Source organism: Nothobranchius furzeri, chromosome 1, assembly GCF_043380555.1.
Source record: "Nothobranchius furzeri strain GRZ-AD chromosome 1, NfurGRZ-RIMD1, whole genome shotgun sequence".
In the NCBI taxonomy this organism is placed as follows: Eukaryota; Metazoa; Chordata; class Actinopteri; order Cyprinodontiformes; family Nothobranchiidae; genus Nothobranchius; species Nothobranchius furzeri.
In genome coordinates this window covers 88856594-88876357 of record NC_091741.1, presented here as the reverse complement: position 1 = coordinate 88876357, position 19764 = coordinate 88856594, and the positions used below count along the sequence as shown (strand labels likewise).

At 40.9% G+C, this 19764-nt stretch overlaps 3 protein-coding genes across 3 annotated transcripts in view; 2 read left to right on the top strand and 1 right to left on the bottom strand.

The window, feature by feature from the left end:
- slc16a2 (solute carrier family 16 member 2) overlaps positions 1–1473 on the bottom strand; it is a 52451-nt gene extending 50978 nt beyond the window's left edge. Inside the window, exon 1 of the mRNA XM_015946727.3 lies at positions 455–1473. Within this exon, the coding sequence (XP_015802213.3) occupies positions 455–821 (367 nt within the window). The 5' untranslated portion in view covers positions 822–1473. The remainder of the gene's footprint in view (positions 1–454) is intronic.
- A 10971-nt stretch (positions 1474–12444) lies between these two features.
- Positions 12445–14940, top strand: LOC107377242 (leucine-rich repeat neuronal protein 4). Its single transcript, XM_054739126.2, has 2 exons — positions 12445–13203; positions 13858–14940. The coding sequence occupies exon 2, from the start codon at positions 13860–13862 to the stop codon at positions 14610–14612; it is 753 nt and encodes a 250-aa protein (XP_054595101.1). The 5' UTR covers positions 12445–13203; positions 13858–13859; the 3' UTR covers positions 14613–14940.
- Positions 14941–15045: 105 nt separating this feature from the next.
- Positions 15046–18971, top strand: LOC107377251 (thiosulfate:glutathione sulfurtransferase). The gene is made up of 4 exons (XM_015946761.3): positions 15046–15676; positions 18254–18370; positions 18533–18695; positions 18800–18971. Exons 1-4 carry the CDS (start codon positions 15664–15666, stop codon positions 18852–18854), a joined length of 348 nt encoding a protein of 115 aa, XP_015802247.3. The 5' UTR covers positions 15046–15663; the 3' UTR covers positions 18855–18971.
- The last annotated feature ends 793 nt before the right edge of the window (positions 18972–19764 follow it).

The following is a 19764-nucleotide window of genomic DNA, read 5'->3' as shown; positions in this document are numbered from 1 at the left end:
TTAGTCTTACCTTTACTTTCATTGGTAGTAAAAAGGCCAAAATTGTCCCTTATAATGTCTGATATTTACTTTTTCTTGCTTATTAGTGTGAATAAAGTCTCTATTTTGTTAGTTTATTGTGTTTTGTCCTTTCTTACCAGAAATAAAATATTAATAGTTATTGTCACAAAAGCAGACATGTTATTTACCTGTTACACCTTGCTCTTCATTTAAACATGAAATGAAAAGCAAAACTATAGATTTGAAATCTCATTAACATCTTCATGAAGCACCAAAGCCAAACATCACGTTCCGTTTTTGATGTCCCAGCTGAACTCTGAGGTGACACACATTCTATTCTTTTAGACTGATGCATGTGACATCAGCCTGTAACACATTCTTTCTTTTACCTGAAAATACAATCTTCCACTTCCGGACTTTAGTTTGTTACCCAAGTCCACCTGTTGATACTCACCAACTTTAAACTGGCCTTGGTCTGCATGCTCCTTCTCCAGCATCACGTGCAAAATACCAAAAGAGTTCTGGATGCCGAAGATGGACCCATTGCACCAGGTTGCAGCAAAAACCACAAGCCAGCCCCAGCCTCCTTCGGGTGGGACGAAGCCAGGTCCGTGGCCATGCATCCCAGCTTCTGCATCCGGAGCCGGGGAGAGCCGCAGAGCGCTGTGCTCACCCTTGCCTCCCGCAGGCAGACCATCCTTGCTGCTCTCCAATTCGATGGAGGCATCTCTGGGCTCCATCTGGGGGTTTGCAGCCGGCTGCTCCGTCCGGGACACTTCGCTGGACGGCTGCGCCTTACTGTCTAACCCGTTGGTCCCCATGCTGTCTGGTCTGGAGGAGCGGTTGCTGCTGGGTTTTGGTTTTGACGCGCATGCATGTGATATAGGTCACTGAGAGCAGAGCAGCGATTTGAATAACAGATTTGATTGGTTATCTGTCAGATGTGTGCGGTCTCCTAATGGCACACGAGCCTCCTACACGCTGGTGGAAGCCAAAGTCTGAGCGTCAACTTCGAATAATAAACCCCAACATGCAAATGTTGCATTTGTCATTGTGGTCCGGGTCTATATTTCCAGGAATTCACCAGCCAAATCTTCCTTTTTTTATTAGAGGTTCTCAGAAACTACCTTAACTGAGGCTTAACCCGCTTATTTTCTGGAATTGCCTCCCCCGCTCGGTGGGTCCGCTCCGCCTCGACACCCCGACGTGCTGTCATGCAGTCGATGTGCGGTCCGCACCCGGTCCGTGACATCTCGCGGGCGGTGTTAAGAAACGATTTGGGGCTCCTCCTCCTCTTTCTACTGACGTTTTCACGTTCACGCGCTGCCAGAACAAAATAAGTGAGCCTGTGCGAGTCCAGTCGTGGGCTGTGTCGGCTTTCAGCTGTCAACACCGCCTCGGCAGGCATTAAGCTGCTCTTCCACCACCTCCTCTTCCCGGCAGACAAACGGTTGTGACCAATGGCGTGACTTCATTTTGATCCAACCGTGACACGAGTTCGTCCCTCGCGTCTTTTTTCCGGAAAGGCCCGACTGCGCTAGAGACCTATCACGGCTGGGAAGCTTTTTTCGGCACAACACCGACCTAGCTAACAAGGAGGAAGAACATCCTGTAGCTAATATTAGCATGAAACAGCATACCATGTTTTGTTTTTAGCTTTGTTGGTAGGTTTTAGCCCTTTTCAAGGCCAAAAGTGTGTAGGAGAGAATTTTATATTCAGAAAATAATGTTATGCCTGTGATTTGTCAAAGTGTGTAATGAATGTGTCTGTAACTCTCATTTCCTTGTGTTTAGAAAGCAAACAGTATTACAATTACGATGACATCAAACGCTTTCAAATTATTTATTTGTATCCACTTCTTCAATTATTTATTATTTTTAAAGCTGGAAAATTTGTAACTGTAACTTTGGCAGCCTCTTGGTCTAGACTCCCTAGAAAATTAGGTTTTTAATCTCAATGGGACCTTACAGTTTAAATAAAGAATAAATAAATACATAAAAAGTAAATGCATTTATTTATTATTTTCTTTATCTGTATCTTTTTTGTTTGTGTTCATAAATATTTTTATATTAATAATTAATTTCGTGAATTGATTTCAATATTTTATTTTTTCTATTTTATCAATAGTTACAAGTAAAATTAACTTTATTTTCATTATATTGTTGTTAATATTATTATTTATAATAAAATAATATATCAGTATATATTAGTATGTATTATTATGCTTTTTAATAATACCAGAATATTATGCTGTGTTTTCAAACGTTAAACAGCACTGTGAGTGTGTAGCCAGTACGCGCTGCTGTAAATATTTGATGGGAGTTTTCTGTTTTGTCATCTTCCATTTTGGAAGCTAAATCTGAAATCCTTTTGAACAGCAGTCAGATGAACAGCACATGCTGAAAACAAGCTGGAATAGACTTTATTGACCACACAGTAGGGAAATGCACTTGTTACAGCACACACAACATTTTAGAGAATCGTTTGAAGAAAAATTATAACAAAGGTACATGTATATACACATAGACGATAAGCCAGTATTGTAACCGTCGACCGCTAAAAACCACAAATATAAATGAAAAACTTGAGTTCCAGAACAATGCAGCATACTGTAAGGGACATAGACATACTATGTAAATCAGATACTGCACAAGTATTGAACACATACTGTGTATTGAATTGATGTTACTGTGTAACAGGATAATGCCAGTACCAGTTAAACTGAGAAGTTATACACTCTTACTGCAGAGGGAATGAAAGATCTACGGTAGCGTTCTGTTTTACATCTGGATGTCTCAGTCTGCCTTTGAAGGAGCTGTCCATGGTCTCCACAGTGGAATGCAGTGGGTGGGGGGGTTTAGAGATCATCTTCACCATCATCCTCCTTTCACACATCTCCTCAAATGAATCCAGTGGGCAGCTCAGAACCGAGCTAGCTTTGTGAACTAGCTTGTTCAGTCTCTTCCTGTCTCGGTCAGAGCTACCTGCACCTCAACAGACCACAGCAGAGTGGATAACAGAGCCAATAACAGAGAGATAAAAGATTTTAGCTGCTGGGAATTAACTCCAAAGGACTTCAGCCTCCTTAGGAGGTGGAGGAGGCTTTGACCCTTCTTATACAGAGCATCTGTGTTGTTGGACCAGTTCAGTTTGCTGTTGAGGTGAACACCCAGGTAGGTTTCCACCACCTCAATGTCTGCTCTGTGGATGTTTACTGGTGAGTGAGGAGGAGTGTTTCTCTGGAAGTCAATCATCCTTTCCTTTGTCTTACTGGTGTTCAAGCGAATGTGGTTCCGCTCACACCAGTCCACTAAGCCCCTGATGACTGACCTGTACTCCGGGTCATTCCCCTCAGACACACAGCCGACAATGGCCGAGACATCAGAGAACTTCTGAAGGTGACAGCTGTTGGTGTTGTAGGTGAAGTCTTAGGTGTAGAAGGTGAAGAGAAAGAGAGAGAGAGCGCCATATCCTGTAGAGTTCCAGTACTGCACACAATCACCTCACACGTACAGTTTTTCAACCTCATGTACTGTGTGTGGTCTGTTGGTGAGGTAGTTGAGGGTCCATGCCATCAGATGTTTGTCCACTCCTGCACCCTCATCTTCTGCTGCAGTAGGGGCAGTTGGATGGTGTTATTAGGAACTTGAGAAGTTGAAGAAATTGATTCTCACAGTGCTCTTTTGCATCTCGAGGTGAGTCAAAGCCCGGTGCTGCAGGTAAATGAGCGCATCCTCTACCTTCATGTTTGGTTTATAATTTATATGAATTTTTTATTTGACCCAGCTCTCACCCTGGATTCTCACGTCACTGAGGTCCAGTGATCTAACTAGTTGTGCAACGCACCAGGCTAAAGACCAAAGGTAACATATCATCTGCTGCTGTGGCCCCCAGACTCTGGAACTCTCTCCCCTGAGCCTGAGATCAGTGAACTCAGTGGTCTCCTTCAAAAAGCAGCTGAAAACTCACCTGTTAAGGCTGGCTTTGGTGTGACCTTCTGTTCATCGTCTACTCCTCACTTCTTTTCATGCAGTTTCTGTCAATTCTGTGTTTTTTAGGATCCTATGAGTATCTTTGTCATTTTTATTCTGACTTTTTAATCTTAATTATGTTTTCCTCCCACTTTTTATTATTACCTTTTAAACTAGATTTTGTATTGTTCTTGTGGAGCACCTTGTGAGTTCTATCAGGACAAGTGCTGTATAAAAAGCCTTCTTCTTCTTCTTCTTCTTCTTCTTCTCCTTCTCATGTTTTGCACAAACAGTCATAAAGCGCACAAAGTCAACCACATTATAAACATCCCTTTTCCTGTTTTAACACCAACAAAGCTTTTGCTCAATTTGCCCCCTGCAATGATCCTTCCTTCAAAGTCACTCAGATCTTTTCAGCAGCCATATTAGAATCAGGTGGAATTTTGTTACTTTTTGCATGTGTCAGTTTTTGATGCTTACAGTTAATTCTTTCTGAAACTTCGTCTTTTCACTCTTGCACATCTCTGCTTAAGTCTGAAAAGAGAGCTGCTCAGAATAAGGATGTTTTTGGAGCTGTTGAGTTATTTTTATCAGGTTATGTGCTTAATAGATGCACGCATTATGATGTGTGATAAATCAATAAGAACCTAAAAAATCACAGGTCTTCTGTTTTTTTTTTCAATCATCACCCTGAGATTACATTAGCCATTTGCAAAGAAACAGTTTATTTAGCTGCCTCAGACTATGTAGCATCTGAGTTGTTTTGCTGTTGTAACTGTTTAATTTTACCATGTACTCACAATATGCCTGGGACTGCAGACAAGGCCGGATTAACCATATGGGCAACTGAGCAATTGCCCAGGGCCCACGAACTCTAAAGGGCCCAGGGCAGCAAGGGCACAAGCAAAATACTGTATCTGTAATCTCCGGCTTTATATCTAGGGTGACCGTACGTCTTCTTTTCCCCGGACATGTCCACTTTTCACTCTCCGTGCGGGTCGTCCAGGGGGGTTCTTGTATTGATGAAAATGTCCGGTGTTTCATCCAGGAGCAGGGATCGAATTATGGGGGAGCTGGATATCCTACACATCCAGGGGAGCCGGAAAAAACGTTTCTACCTATATTACATCATTTATGGACTCTCAGCGTACCAGGAATTCTTTGAGCGGACAGCACAGAGAGCAGCAGAGCGATGATCGTTGGTGTGCTCCAGGCAGCTGCGTCCAGCGCACGGTCCATTCTCAAAGTGGCGCAACCAAAAAACTATAATTAACACACGATCGTTCATGTCTGCACATGTTCTCTATTTTCTGTCTTATTTGTGCCTGAAGCGCTCTGCTACTGCGGAGCTCATCACCTGTGCTGCGGTGATTTCACCTCACTGACGCAGCATCGAAACGCGCACTCCGCTTTGCGGTCAGGAGATCCCGTTGATCTGCTCAAAAGTAACTGATTAGGTGAAAAAGTAAGAATCCAGGCAACAGTTTTTCTGGAGAATTTAGAGGAGATGGAAGAGGAGAGACAGACAGAACAGGAAAATAGTTAAATAAAAACAAGAAAACAAAATGTAGGTAGATTTATCTCCACTACACGTTTTTACCTGTATAAAGCAACACGTTATACACATGTCACATTTATACATTTGATACGATTCAGATCACATTCAAAACTCAAGTCACACACCCAGGGCAGTTTTAGAGACGTTTTGTTGGCAGAATCTGATATTAATTTTAGCTATAAGCTAGGTGTTTTGATAGAATACCGGGAAAAATGGGTCCCAACGTGGTTTGTGTGGCGTTGTCATACATATGTAACAGTGATATTGACAGGCAGGACAAAAATGTTCACCGTTTTCATCACTTCATTTTGTTGCACTGGAATTTCATGTTGGGCCATATATAGGAAGTTGCCCCCCCCCCCCCCCCCCCACCACCCCCCCCCACCCCCCACCACCACCAAACACTGACCGAGCAACTGTACAGCAACTGCTGGTAAAATTTCCTGGAGCCGCCCATGCTTAAACATTTAATTTGTGTGAAAACATTTAGATTTGATGTGCCTATTCACTTCCTTGTATATTTAAAAAATGCTTTGCACGAGATATGTAATAGCTAACATTAATCTGTGGGTTTATAAAGCCCATTAGATTTTATTTAGATAACCTGTAAATAACAGTAGACTGGTTGTTACCCCAAACTGCAGTGCAGGACATCCAAATTCACGTTGTCAAAACAACAATGTGTTTATTAACCACTAGGGGAAGCTAAAGCCAAAAGAAAGGACAAAAAGGTTAAAAGTCAAGTCTGATCATCCTAATTTGTCATTTACTCAGTTTTACAGGATCATCTATTTTTGTCCCACACTTTAAATCTTGTTTTTGAAAGAGATTTTAGAGATGATACAAAATGAACACAAGGAATCTAAATAACAATTAAAAAAGGGCCGAAATATATTTTTGCTTTCACCTTCATCGTTTTAATATCTAAATATTCTCTTCAAAAAATTTTGTTCTTTTTTAAATGTTAATACGGTAAATACAGCTTACAGTCAAAAATATTATTTCTATATGAACTAAAAAAAAAGACCTCCTGAAGAATGATGACAGTTTTCAGAAGCGTTGAGTATTTATTGTAAATGTTAATTGCAGTCCAGTGGAAAATCAAGACATCCACTTAAAATTTTGCATTGGTAACATGTTACAGTGCTTGACTGAAACATTAAAAGTTATGAAATGTTATTAGCTGGGAGTTATTTGGGGCTGTTATCGTGTAGTTATTGTGAGACAGACACTCCTCCATGTTTCTGAGTGTTGTCTCTGATAGAAACAGAAAACCTGACAGAAACAAAAACCAAGACAAAACCTTCATTCACTATAAAAACAGTAAAAAATGTCCAAAAATCCAAGTGCTGGATGTTTATGAAAGAATGTGGGTTGTAATGATGTACAGCTGCTGCGTCGTCAACACGCCTGTTTCTAATTAGCCTCTGGAGGTTTAGTTCCACTTTACAGTGCACTCTGGCTCCACGGTGTCTTTGGGCTAAAATTAGCAGCTCATGAAACCTCACAGAGTCCAAGTCTACCCCAGGATTCCTTTTGAATGAAGTGGGGGTCAAATGTGACAGACATCCAGCCAGTTGCAGTGCTTCCAGTTTAAGGAGAAATAGTTGAAATCCTCAGAGAGGTGTGGGCAGAAGAGGAATGAGGCCTGCTCATTTTTCTGTTTGATTATTTCAGCTGGAGCTTGAGTGAATCTATTGAAGCATTTAAGGTGAATCATCGCCTTAAATGGGTCTTATTTTTTTAGTAAAGCCTGAAAGAATACTTGTGATGCCAAAACATGCAGGATGTCTGACACATGTCCGCCTTCGTGCTCAGACTTGTAGAATGGAGGGAGGAATCGGCACCGGCAGAAGCGTTATCTCCAGTATGACTCACCATTCACAGGTTCCTTAATTCCTCCGGGACACCAGAACCACATGTTGTTAAAAACCCCAACACCTTGCCATGTCAGAATATTATAAATAACAAACTACATGTGTTTGCGGGTAGATGGCTAATTATACAGCAGATGAATCAGCTTTACATGAAGATCCTATCAGTAACCAAGGAAGACAAAACAACTGTGTTTATCGGCGGTGGCATCTGCAGACAGCCCTGTGTCTACATCCTGTGGTGCCAGGTTTCACCTGGGAGGTGAGCTGTCGTTCATCCTGGGGTCATGGGTGTAACAAGGAAAATTCATCATGATACCAGACAAAGTTAAGAGTAGGGGACTGTAATGTGTTCACAAACAAAACAACCTCAAATCTTTTTTTTTTTTTTTGGTTTTCCTTTTTATGAAAGTCAAAAACTAAACAAATTGTCTGTTTCAAAGTTTCTCTCTTTCTATTAAACTTTTAATGATTATACAGCGGTGTTCCCGCCCTACAGGTAACCTAGGCAGCTGCCGAGGGTGCCAAACATCACCCACTCCACCACCCTTTCACCCAAAGAAGCATCACTTCTGCTGTCCATAATCTGTATTCTGTAATAATACTTGAAAAAACATTACGCTAATTTACCAAACCAAGCCTGATATTCCCATCCAGCTCTCTTTAATCCCACTCTGAGCTCGACTGCCTTGTTCTAATTGTAACAAGCAGCAGTTGTCTCTGAGTGACCCCAACATCTCCTCCATGCTCCTTTGAAAAGCCGCCGGTGCGTTGGAGAGGCCAAAAGGTATCCGCACCCATTCATAAAGCCCCCAGGGAGTGACGAAGGCTGTAAGGTGACGTGACCCTTCTGCCATGAAGCCCTGGTGGTACGCCTTTCCCTGATCAAGAATAGTGAACCACGAATGCCCCCCAAGGGTGTCGGTTAGGTCTTGGATCCTAGGGAGGGGGTGTTTATCAGGGATGGTCTTCTGGTTCCGTAGGCGGTAGTCTATACAAAGGCGTAATGAACCATCTTTTTTTCGGACACAGACAGCGGGAGCTGCATACGGTGACCTGGATTTAACAGTCCACCCTTTTGCCAGGAGGTCCTGAATGTACTCCTTTACTTCAGAAAACAAAGGCTTTGGGACAGAGGAGTAGGCTTTTTGCACCGGGGTGTCATCATGATTAAAAAATGTACAACTACAAAACATGATTTTATCTTATAGTAGCAACATTTTTTACTCATGACAATTTAGCAGATGCCTATGTTGCCTTTTTTGAGTGCGGAATGTTGAGGTCCGGAGACCCCAAAGGTACCGAAGTCTGGAGAAGAAACCAGTGCCGACTTTCCCGGTCTCGAGTTGTCTTCAGGTCACGACAGTTGTTATTTGCGTCTTAGGAATAACTCTTAAGGAGTTGAAGTTGGTTCAGCTTTGTTCTGAAGGAACCATTTGCGGTCAGCTGTAGCTTGCAACAGGTTTTTGACAGCTTGTCAAAAGATGCTCGGGGTTAAAGAGGTTTGCCCCGGATGGCCGGTCCGGAACTTTCTCAAGAACTCACAAGAACTAGAATTAGAACTGAATCATGGTGAAGTGAGTCCTGTTTTAGTAATCATCATATTTTGATTTTCTAACAAATCGGAATTTGACATTAGAAGGGTTGTTACCAACAAACCTCAGAAAACACACCTCGCGTCAGATACAGGAGTTCTGATTGGTGGAACAGAAAGCAATGTGTCAGGATATTAGCTTAACCTTGTCATTGTTACGTGTCTGAGTGTGTGAGCTGTCAGAGATAGTACTGATCATAACATCATAATATTCATCCACAGTAATTTAACACAGATCAATCAAAACATTGTTATTATCCTTCAATCATTATTGTTCATTCAACCATATGATTATTTACTCGTCCTGTTCATTACATGATTTAATTTTGAAAGTGCATCCGTTTTGATCTGTGAATAAAAACCAGTCTTAGATAAGAGTGAGCTTGGAAAGACCTTGCCGAGGCAACAGTATCTTCTGGCAGATTAAAGCACCAGTTAAGACTTATGTCTCCAAATGACCCGATACTGAAGAGGTGACCTGTAGATTGAAAAACAGACCATTTCCGGAGACTACACATGGCATGGTGTGAAGTCACGTTCCGTTGTGTTTTCTCTGTCACAAGCTCCTCCGCTACCTGCATAACTATTAGGCTCACGTTTTCGCTAAGAAACTTCATTATTTCACCCCTTTCCCACCCCCTTCACGCAGCAGAATTTACCCCAGAAATTATCTGGAAAATCCCACCTCCCCCACTCTCACGGAAACCCGAGAGAGGGGAGCGACACACTCCACCCTCTGTCCCATATTTCCAAACCCAAAATTTGGGGCCCCCCCGACTGAGTTTGCCTATGGCACTAAACGGTCTGGGACCGCCCCTGATTGTACAAGACTAAGTTTGTTACCTCCTAGAAAAATACATATTTGTCTGTATTAATCTCTTTATGTGCCCTGGTGCATTATAATTAAACTCAGTGTTTAAATTAAAGACTGAAATCAGAGGGTGAATTTTAACCATTCAGACATAATTTGTAACATAGAACCAGACCCCTCTTTATTCTAAAAATGTTTTGGGGTTTTTATTTAATAACAATGGTTACATGATCGTGAACAAAGGATTAAGGAACAGTATCTCTGGGAATTAACTGATAATGGGAGCAATTCACACAAAAGCTCATTGAATTTTCTGAAAGTGGGAGACGATGTAGAGCAGATGTTGTCTCCTGTAGCCAAAGCAAGAGTCTGTATGGTGATTCATAACTTTTCTATTGAGGCTTGTTGCATCTGACCTGAGTGATGGTTTGAATTTAATGCTGAAATCAACAAAGTTGTGTTTCAACACGTAAACAGGCTTATCTTAGCCAATCAGGACTAAACAAGCTGCTGACACAGAGAAAAAATTGTTTCTACCACCAGGTGTTTGGTGATAAACTGATAATGTGTTTAGACATTAACATCTTTTTTCTAACTGATGAAAAAGGAATTACAGGCTTGAGCTAAGTTACAAGTCATCTTTAGGGTTTTGGGAATGAAATATGTGTAGTCTAAAGCATCTGGGATGGGTGGTTCCTACCTAAAAGATGAGGAAAAACAGCATAGCCACAGTAGTTTCATCTGCATAATAAAACAACAACGACATCATCGGCTATAAAAAGGAAAGAGTAAAACACATTTAAAATATAAACTCTGAGTGATGTTGGAGGCTTTTCTCACAGGTCAAACGTGAGAACATCCATGCATCTGTGCCTCTAAAGCTGTGATGTTTGACTTGATCCACAAGGGAAAAGCAGAAATTTTAAAGCATGTATGAACATTTTTTCAAAGGAAAACAAATTGTTTGGTTTAAGAAATCAACTCTATAAGTCTTTCATTGATGTGATTATTTTTTATTATTAAATATTATTTCTTGCCCATTGAGAAAACCTGAACAAATAAATGATGGAGATGCTGAACTAGCACTTTGTTATTATTCATTTATTTGTTTGTTTATCATTCATGTGATTGCTTCATAAATGTTCACAAAAACTAATTTATATGTCAAATATAAATTTTTTTTTAAGCTGCACATATGACAACACGGGAGGGATATAAGCTGCTTCCACTGGTTTTATTTCATTAAATGATAAAAACATCAGACTTGATTGGACTGTCATACAACGGTCATCACACACTCTCTCCAGGCCCCTCCAGTGAGACCCCATGTGTTTAGTCCGCCAGCCATGCCAATGCTTCCTTATGGGAAGCAAAGTCCTCTGTGTGGAATAGACAGAGAGCGGGTCTGGTAGGCCAGGCTACCATGTGTTCCCGTTTCAAGCCCAGTGTGTCCTGGGTTGACCCGTGTACCACCAGAACATGTCCATGACACCCGAACCACCTCAGCTTTTCTGAGTCCCCCCTCGGATGTTTGAGCTCCTCGCCCAATCTAAGCTTCCTTAGACTGATTATGCTGACGTGTTCAAATTGAAATATGCCGTTACTAGATTATAAACAAAATAAATTAAATCCCACTTTGAAATTAAACAGCAAGACAATATGTGGTAATCTGTGAATCACAAACATTGCTTTGTTTTACATTTCCTAGATACGGTGTGTGTGTGTGTGTGTGTGTGTGTGTGTGTGTGTGTGTGTGTGTGTGTGTGTGTGTGTGTGTGTGTGTGTGTGTGTGTGTGTGTGTGTGTGTGTGTGTGTGCACGCCTGTGCTTCATACAGATGTGTGTGTGTGTGTGTGTGTCAGCCAGGCTTTAAAACATCCTCCCACGGAGAAGAAGGCATGTAAAATCTAGCCTAAAGAAAAGATCATTATGATGCGTTGCACAACAACCGGAACCGTAGCAGCCTGGGCGCCACTTTCTCAGTGCACTAATCCAAGCTGGATGCCAATGAGATCACTCCTTTACCAGAATCCAGTCTTACAATGAAACACGTTCAAAGGAGCTGCAGCCACCCGTGACTTCAGTGAACAGGTGGAACTTTTTTCATTAGCAAAGATCAAAAATGCTAATGAAACTACCCAGTTTACACTAGAGCGATGGTTGCAATGTTTTATTTCTACCTTAAGATTAGTAAACCTTACAGCCTGTGATAAAGTCTATATGTAGCTTCACTTGAGAGCAGCATGTTTTACTTCCTTTCAGGTCTACTTTGTCATAAGTTGCTGTGGAAACATGCAGAACCTCGTCTAATAAGATAATCTGTTCTGAAATAAAAAGGTTTGATTATAAATAATTGATTTATAGAAGCCATTCTCTAAGGCTCTCTATATTATTATTATTTCTATTTTTATCATTATTGCTGCTGTTTTCTCAGAAATGAAAAATCTATAAAGCCTTTGTCTTTTAAATAGAATAGAATAGAATAGAATAGAACATCCCTTTGTTTTGGTGTCATAGCAGCAAATCAGATTCATACCAGGAGCAAAAAAATAAGAACTAAAATACAAGTATAAATATTAAAAGGCTGTACAGTGAAAAATACAAATGTGCAGGAAAAACTTATGGATTAAATTGGATTTACCACATTTAAAAATATTAAAATACTGTATAAAACCTGCAGAAGAAAAAGAAATCCCCAACTTTTTGTGGTGCTGACTGAGTGAGTAGATCTGTAAAGATGCCCCTTCCCTGGTACTTCCCCTGGTGTTGATGCCACATTTGAAAAGATTAAAACAACATGCCTACTTATCCAGCTTTACCCATAAAAGGAATAGAGGAGAGAAAGCTCTCCCCGTTTCATGCCTCTGCCACAATGGGGTCCAAGCGGAGGTGGAGGGAGTCTGTAACAAACACGTGTGTGCATTCCTCACCCCCCGTCCTCTGGGGCTCTCATAAACACACCCAAGTGACCCCCAAGTCCAGCTTTTCTTCCACAGAAACACCTGCGGTGAAGCCAGGCGCTTTAGCTTTCTACACAAATAATCAAACACAGACTCATTCTGCAACAAGCACAAGCATGCCTCCCTCTGCAGCTCAGCTAATTCAAATTCTGAACAACACGCACCCTCGTGGTAACTCTCCCCCCACCACTGCTGTAATTAAAACACACATCTACTCACAAGTTCCAGACCCAAAAAATGCTTTCGGAGTCTGAGTGGGAAAGAGACCGCAGAGAGGAGGGGGAAGCACAAAGGGGAGAAAAGAGGGGGAGGAGTGAGAGAGAGGCAGCTACTATAACAGTGAGAACTGGAGATGTTTGTGAGCACATGGAAAGAGCTGCTGGAGCTGGAACGATCACCAGAGAGAAAACAGACTCATCCATCAGCGACAAACAGGTACGGATTCATGTTTTCACAACTTTTCATTCGTTGTCATCAACATTGTAGCGTCCAGATTATTATGTAGAATGGTTCCTCTTTCATAAAAGAGCTAACAACCATTACGCTACAACATAATGAGTAATAAACTTCTGCTAAAGGCTGTCTTCTTAAAACTCTATCCGCATGCTGTAAACAACTTAAGAAACTGTTTTGTCCTAAGAGACTGAGTTTCAAAACCAAACCTTAATTTCAGTTTGGTTCTTGTTTTCAGCAGAACTTGTTTTGATTGGCTGCCAGGAGAAAATGGAAGTGCTGATCGAGGTCACCTCCAAAAAGCTCTCAGCACTCAGATTTATTTATCTTAGGCTGTTTACAAGATGGAAACTCGACTATTGCAAAGATTTAAGAGTATTTGAAGGATTTTTTTCAGCTGGAAAACGTGGCTTGAAAGTAAAAAAAAAAAACTACATAAAATTGAACATCCGGTGTTGAAAACAGAGTAAGAAGAAAAAGGAAGAAGAAATGGACAGCTGTCTTGTTTTTACTGTAAAAAAAAAAGAACAAGAAATGTAAAGTTTTGCGTTTTTACAGATATCTTCCACCTATAATATGATTGCTTTTACTTTTCTTTGTGGCCGTGTAAGTGATGATGTTCTGATTCTTCCACAGAAATGGACCCCCTCCTCAGGAACTTGACTGCACTTCTTCTTTTCGTCTTGCCTCTCCTTAACACCCACCTCTCCACCCATGCTGCCACTATCTCCCCGCCGCCCACTCGCAGACGGATCATACACCTAGCCCCCATGGGCTCAGATGATGACTATGAAGATTATGAGGGGGAGATCTTCTCTAGAGTCTTGTCTTCTTCCATGAAGACTCCCCTTCTGCGCTCTGAGCTGTGTAACCATGACCCCTGCAAGGAGAACCAGGAGCCCTGCAACGTCCTGAAAGCTCAAACTGGGTGCCTCTGTCCTGGGAGGAGTGGAGTTGACCAGCCTCCTCACGCTCCACGCATCCAAGCATTGATGCCAGTCACTGAAGGGGACAACACGGGGGATATAGAGGTGCGGTGGTGCGCTCCGTCCTCTGTAGTGTCTGCCTACAGGGTGTCTGTGGAAGGAAGAGAGGGTGATCTCCTGGAGTTTGGAGATTCTTCGCGTCTGGGCTTGGTGGGACCTTTGGAAGTTGGGACAAAAGTGTGTGTGCAGGCGGTGAACAGTGCAGGACAAAGTAGTCCGTCAGAGTTCTCCTGTATGCGCTACACACACTCTGAATCTTCTGACCATAAATTGTTGACCTGGATCATAGTTGGTGGAGTTGCCTTAGTTCTGCTTCTCGTTGCAGCCGTGGTGACCATCTGCAAGTGTCAAAAGACAATGTGGCACAGTCATGAGGAACTGGGAAACCTCTCTTACAGCAAATAGGGAGGAGGGTGATGAAAAAGCAGTGATGCATGAACGAATCAGAACGAGATAGTGGATCTGTGGGACAGAGCACCATTCTTATTGTGGGCAAGTTGTTTAAACTCCTGTTTAAAGGAGCAGGCACTCATGATCCGGACACGACTAACAAAATGAACTAACAAGTGTTTTAACAATGGGGTGTCATTACAGGTTCATTTGCTGGCAAATTAACGTCTGTAGACTTAATATTGACTATTCTCTGTTGCATTTAAATTTAATTGTACATATTAGGTTTTGGCGTACAAGCCACTGGATGAAAATGTTTTAATAAAATTATTTTGATTAAAAATGTCAGTGGTGGTTTGCTTTTATAACAATTACTTAATTTTCTTTTTTTGTGGGGCAAACGTTTGCGGGTTTAAAGACGTCTGTCTCATACCTGCTGACAGTTTTGACTGAAGCCTTCAGTCTTCCTGAGAGCATCATCTGACTTCCGCCATTGAGTCATTTATCTGGTCTGGAAGCGCTGTTGAACCACACCTCCAGGCCAGCTGAACCACAGACATATTTACTGATGTCTATGTCTATGAGCTGAACCCCCTCTCGCCGGTTCTGGAGGATGGAGTCCCAGGTGTGTGAAAGGGTGTACGCCCCCTCATCCCGGTTAATGGTGTCAATACCCTGCCCCCGGATCTTCATGGACTCCCTCATCCATGAAGTCCACAAAGACAAAACAAACTTTTTTAATGCTTTTATTATACTTTGAACTTCCACACAAGGAAATTTTTTTTAAATCATATTTGTTTTTTATTTATTTACTTATTCTAAGTCGGTAAATTAAGTCATTTAATTTATAAATAAATTTTTATTTTGGATTATTGTGATATTCTAACCTTCGTTTTTAACCTTGTCAGTCATATTTTGAGTTTTATTTTGGAAGTCTTAAACAATGCAGCTCTTGTGAAGTTGCCCGAGCATCTCACCCTATGTCCCGCCCACTCCCTGTACAGGAGCCGATCACGTGTCATCACTGAGCAGGAAGAAGGTGCACTCTTGAGGCTCAGGAACCACGATGACGAGCACAAGTGAGCCTGATTTACTTATTATAACGATACAATTTACCTGTCGATCATTAAAATATCTGGTAGAATTTTATTTATTTTACTAAAATCTCAATTTTTGCAATAACACAAAATGTATCATGTAAAAATATTTAATTGTAACTTTATTCTGTTTTAAAGATAACCTTTTACAGCTGTAGGGCCCAGAAGTTACATTTTTACAACTTTTTCAATCAAAGTTACGTCAATGACATGAGTATATATAGATATAATGAAATAGCATTTCTGACTGACTCAACATAAGGTCAATACGAAGCTACCTGCCATGTACAGGTGCTGGCCAGTAAATTAGAATATCATCAAAAGGTTGAAAATATTTCAGTAATTCCATTCAAAACGTGAAACTTGTACATTATATTCATGCAATGCACACAGACCAATGTATTTCCAATGTTCATTACATTTAAATTTGATATTCATAAGTGACAACTAATGAAAACTCCAAATTTGGTATCTCAAAAAATTAGAATATTCTGAAAAGGCTGAATATAGAAGACACCTGCTGCCACTCTAATCAGCTGATTTACTCAAAACACCTGCAAAGGCCTTTAAAAGGTCCCTCAGTCTTGTTTTGAAGGCACCACAATCATGGGGAAGACTTCTGACTTAACAGCTGTCCAAAAGACAATCATTGACACCTTGCACAAGGAGGGCAAGACACAAAAGGTGATTGCTAAAGAAGCTGGCTGTTCGCAGAGCTCTGTGTCCAAGCACATTAACAGACAGGCGAAGGGACGGAAAAAATGTGGTAGAAAAAAGTGTACAAGCTCTAGGGATAACCGCACCCTGCAGAGAATTGTGACGACAAACCCATTCAAAAATGTGGGGGAGATCCACAAAGAGTGGACTGCAGCTGGAGTCAGCGCTTCAAGAACCACCACGAGGAGACTCATGAAAGACATGGGATTCAGGTGTCGCATTCCGTGTGTCAAGCCACTCTTGAACATGAAACAGCGCAAGAAGCGCCTGGGCCAAGGACAAAAAGGACTGGACTGATGCTGAGTGGTCCAAAGTTATGTTTTCTGATGAAAGCAAGTTCTGCATTTCCTTTGGAAATCAAGGACCCAGAGTCTGGAGGAAGAGCGGAGAAGCACAGAATCCACGTTGCATGAGGTCCAGTGTAAAGTTTCCACCGTCAGTGATGGTGTGGGGTGCCATGTCATCTGCCGGTGTTGGCCCACTCTGTTTCCTGAGGTCCAGGGTCAATGCAGCCGTCTACCAGGAAGTTTTAGAGCACTTCATGCTTCCTGCTGCTGACCAACTTTATGGGGATGCAGACTTCACCTTTCAACAGGACTTGGCACCTGCACACAGTGCCAAAACCACCAGCACCTGGTTCAAGGACCATGGTATCCCTGTCCTTGATTGGCCAGCAAACTCGCCTGACCTTAACCCCATAGAAAATCTATGGGGTATTGTGAAGCGGAGGATGCAATACGCTAGACCCAACAATGCAGAGGAGCTGAAGACGACTATCAGAGCAACCTGGGCTCTCATAACACCTGAGCAGTGCCACAGACTGATCGAGTCCATGCCACGCCGCATTACTGCAGTTATTGAGGCAAAAGGAGCCCCGACTAAGTATTGAGTGCTATACATGCACATTCTTTTCATGTTCATTCTTTTCAGTTGGCCAACATTAGAGAAACAAACATTTTTTCATTGGCCTTTAGAATATTCTAATTTTCTGAGATACCAGATTTGATGTTTTCATTGGTTGTCACCTATAAATATCAAAATTAAACGTAATAAACATCGGAAATACATTGGTCTGTGTGCATTGCATGAATATAATGTACAAGTTTCACGTTTTGAATGGAATTACTGAAATATTTTCAACCTTTTGATGATATTCTAATTTACTGGCCAGCACCTGTAAATGAATGCACCTGGTTACCTGGGGGAAACATCTTCAAATGTGTGTGACGTTTGTAACACGGTGTTGCGGCCCATGATGGTGTTGTAACACCACAGTTACACGTGTTGAAGTCTACCTTTGCAGGAACTATTTTCTCACTAGTATTTTGTTTTTCTGTTTTTTTTTCTCACGCATTTCTCATTCTCACCATAATTTATGACTGTATTCCATTTTACAAGTGCACATGAACTCAGATTTTTTAGTTTGCCTTGGAAGAAACATGTCTGTATGTGCAGCTGCAGGCAGGAACTCTATAGGTTACCCTGGTGTTGCGTTACACACAACCCATCTCAGGCACAATTGAAAACTGACTCTTGAAGCTCATCAAGATAATACCAAGACTGTGCAAAGCAGTAATCTGAGCAAAGAGTGGCTGTTTAGAAGAAAATAGAATATAAAACACGTTTTCAGTTATCTCACCTTTTTTGTTTAAGCACATAACTCCACATGTGTTCATTCATAGTTTTGATGCCTTCACGAAAATAGAGACAACACATTGAATGAGAAGGTTTGTCCAAACTTTTGGCCTGTACTATATATCGCTCAAACCTGTCGATTACAGATCTGCTTGTTGGAGTTGACTTCAAATAAAAACTCAAATGTTTTCTCTCTTTTATTCTCAGTCAGCTACAATGACTTGAAGGAACTTGTGGGAAAGAGCCCAAATCTAGTTCTGATTGATGTACGATCCACAGGCGAGGTGGCTAGAGGATGTATTCCTGGGTCCATTAATATTCCAAGTGAGATCATTTTTATTATTATTCAAAATTGCTGCATGTGGAAGGAAGAACTAAAAAGATACTCCCATTGGTGCACTGCTTCACATTCTACTAGGCTGGTTTTTCAGGTTTTGCATTATACGTATGGTGATGAATTTTTGTCTCTTCCTTTTATTCCACCAGTTGAAATGATTGATTCTGCCCTCTCAATGATGCCACAAGATTTCAAGGCCAGTTATGGCGTAAACAAACCAGAACTGAATGCCCCAGAGCTGGTGTTTACATGCCAGTCAGGAGGCAGAGCAGCAAGAGCCACCACCAAAGCCCGTTCCCTCGGATACACAAAGTAAAGGAGTTATTGTTGACTTTTTTAAAATTTTCTAATCAAATTCACAACATTTAGGATTTCAGTTATTATAAGAACTTCTGTGTTTTGGTTTTCTGTTTCAGCGCACGCACTTATCCAGGCGGATATGGAGAGTGGTCTTATAAAGACGGGATGTGATGAAAATCATTATGTTGTGCTTTATAATTTATTTAAAGAGTAAATTTTCATGTTTAAGTGATGAACAATTTTCATTTGGTTGGTTTGCATACATTGTGTTTTATGTCTGAATAAATAATATAACATTTAAATAAATTATGTGATTTATGTTAAAGACTGAGTTTGTTGAGATTATTTTATAGAACTGAGTATCTAGAGCTTTTGCACATCATACACAAGCTTTCTCATTCATCTGATGGACTGAAAGTGTGCCGTATGAATGGTCTGTATTTATAACAGGCATTAGTTGACTAATATTAAGACACAGAGAATTGTGGAACACTCAAAAAGTGTTAGAAGTTTTAATATAATTTTCAGGATGTACGGTGGACAGTGAGGGTCATATTAGTTTCAGCCAGAGCACATAAACAAACCCGCTTTGTTATTTCTAATTATTTACAGGCCACATGCCATGGCCCCAATTAATTTATGCTTCCACACATCATCTCATTTGATTGTTGGATAACATGTTTGGGAAAACAATCTGCAGATCAGTTTGATTTGTTTTATCAGAAATCATCATGAATGACTAGATGCGTTTGTGTAAAAAAGTGACATTAATGCAAATCAACCCACAGTATAAAAGCAGCATGACAAATACAGTCAAAATAATTGCATTATACCATTTACATAGATAAAACATTAAAGACATACACTCTCCATCAAGCTGATTTTGAGTGAATAAGTGCATCAACAAATTTGAAAGTATGTGTGAAATAAAATAAACCAAAGCTGTTCAGTTTACAGGTACTCAAAGCTATACTAATTTTAATGAAAAGATCGTTGAGATTGGTCTATTTTCCTAACTTTACTGTTAAAGCCATGCTGTCAAGTGTCCAAAAGTCTTTTTTTTTACAAAGAAATAAATGTA

Excerpts from the sequence above, each read along its gene's own strand:
- LOC107377242 (XM_054739126.2), top strand. The coding sequence starts at position 13,860 with ATGGACCCCCTCCTCAGGAACTTGACTGCACTTCTTCTTTTCGTCTTG.
- LOC107377251 (XM_015946761.3), top strand. Across the intron at positions 18,371-18,532 it reads TGGGTCCATTAATATTCCAA|TTGAAATGATTGATTCTGCC; the intron begins GTGAGATCATTT and ends TTATTCCACCAG. Across the intron at positions 18,696-18,799 it reads CGTTCCCTCGGATACACAAA|CGCACGCACTTATCCAGGCG; the intron begins GTAAAGGAGTTA and ends TTTCTGTTTCAG.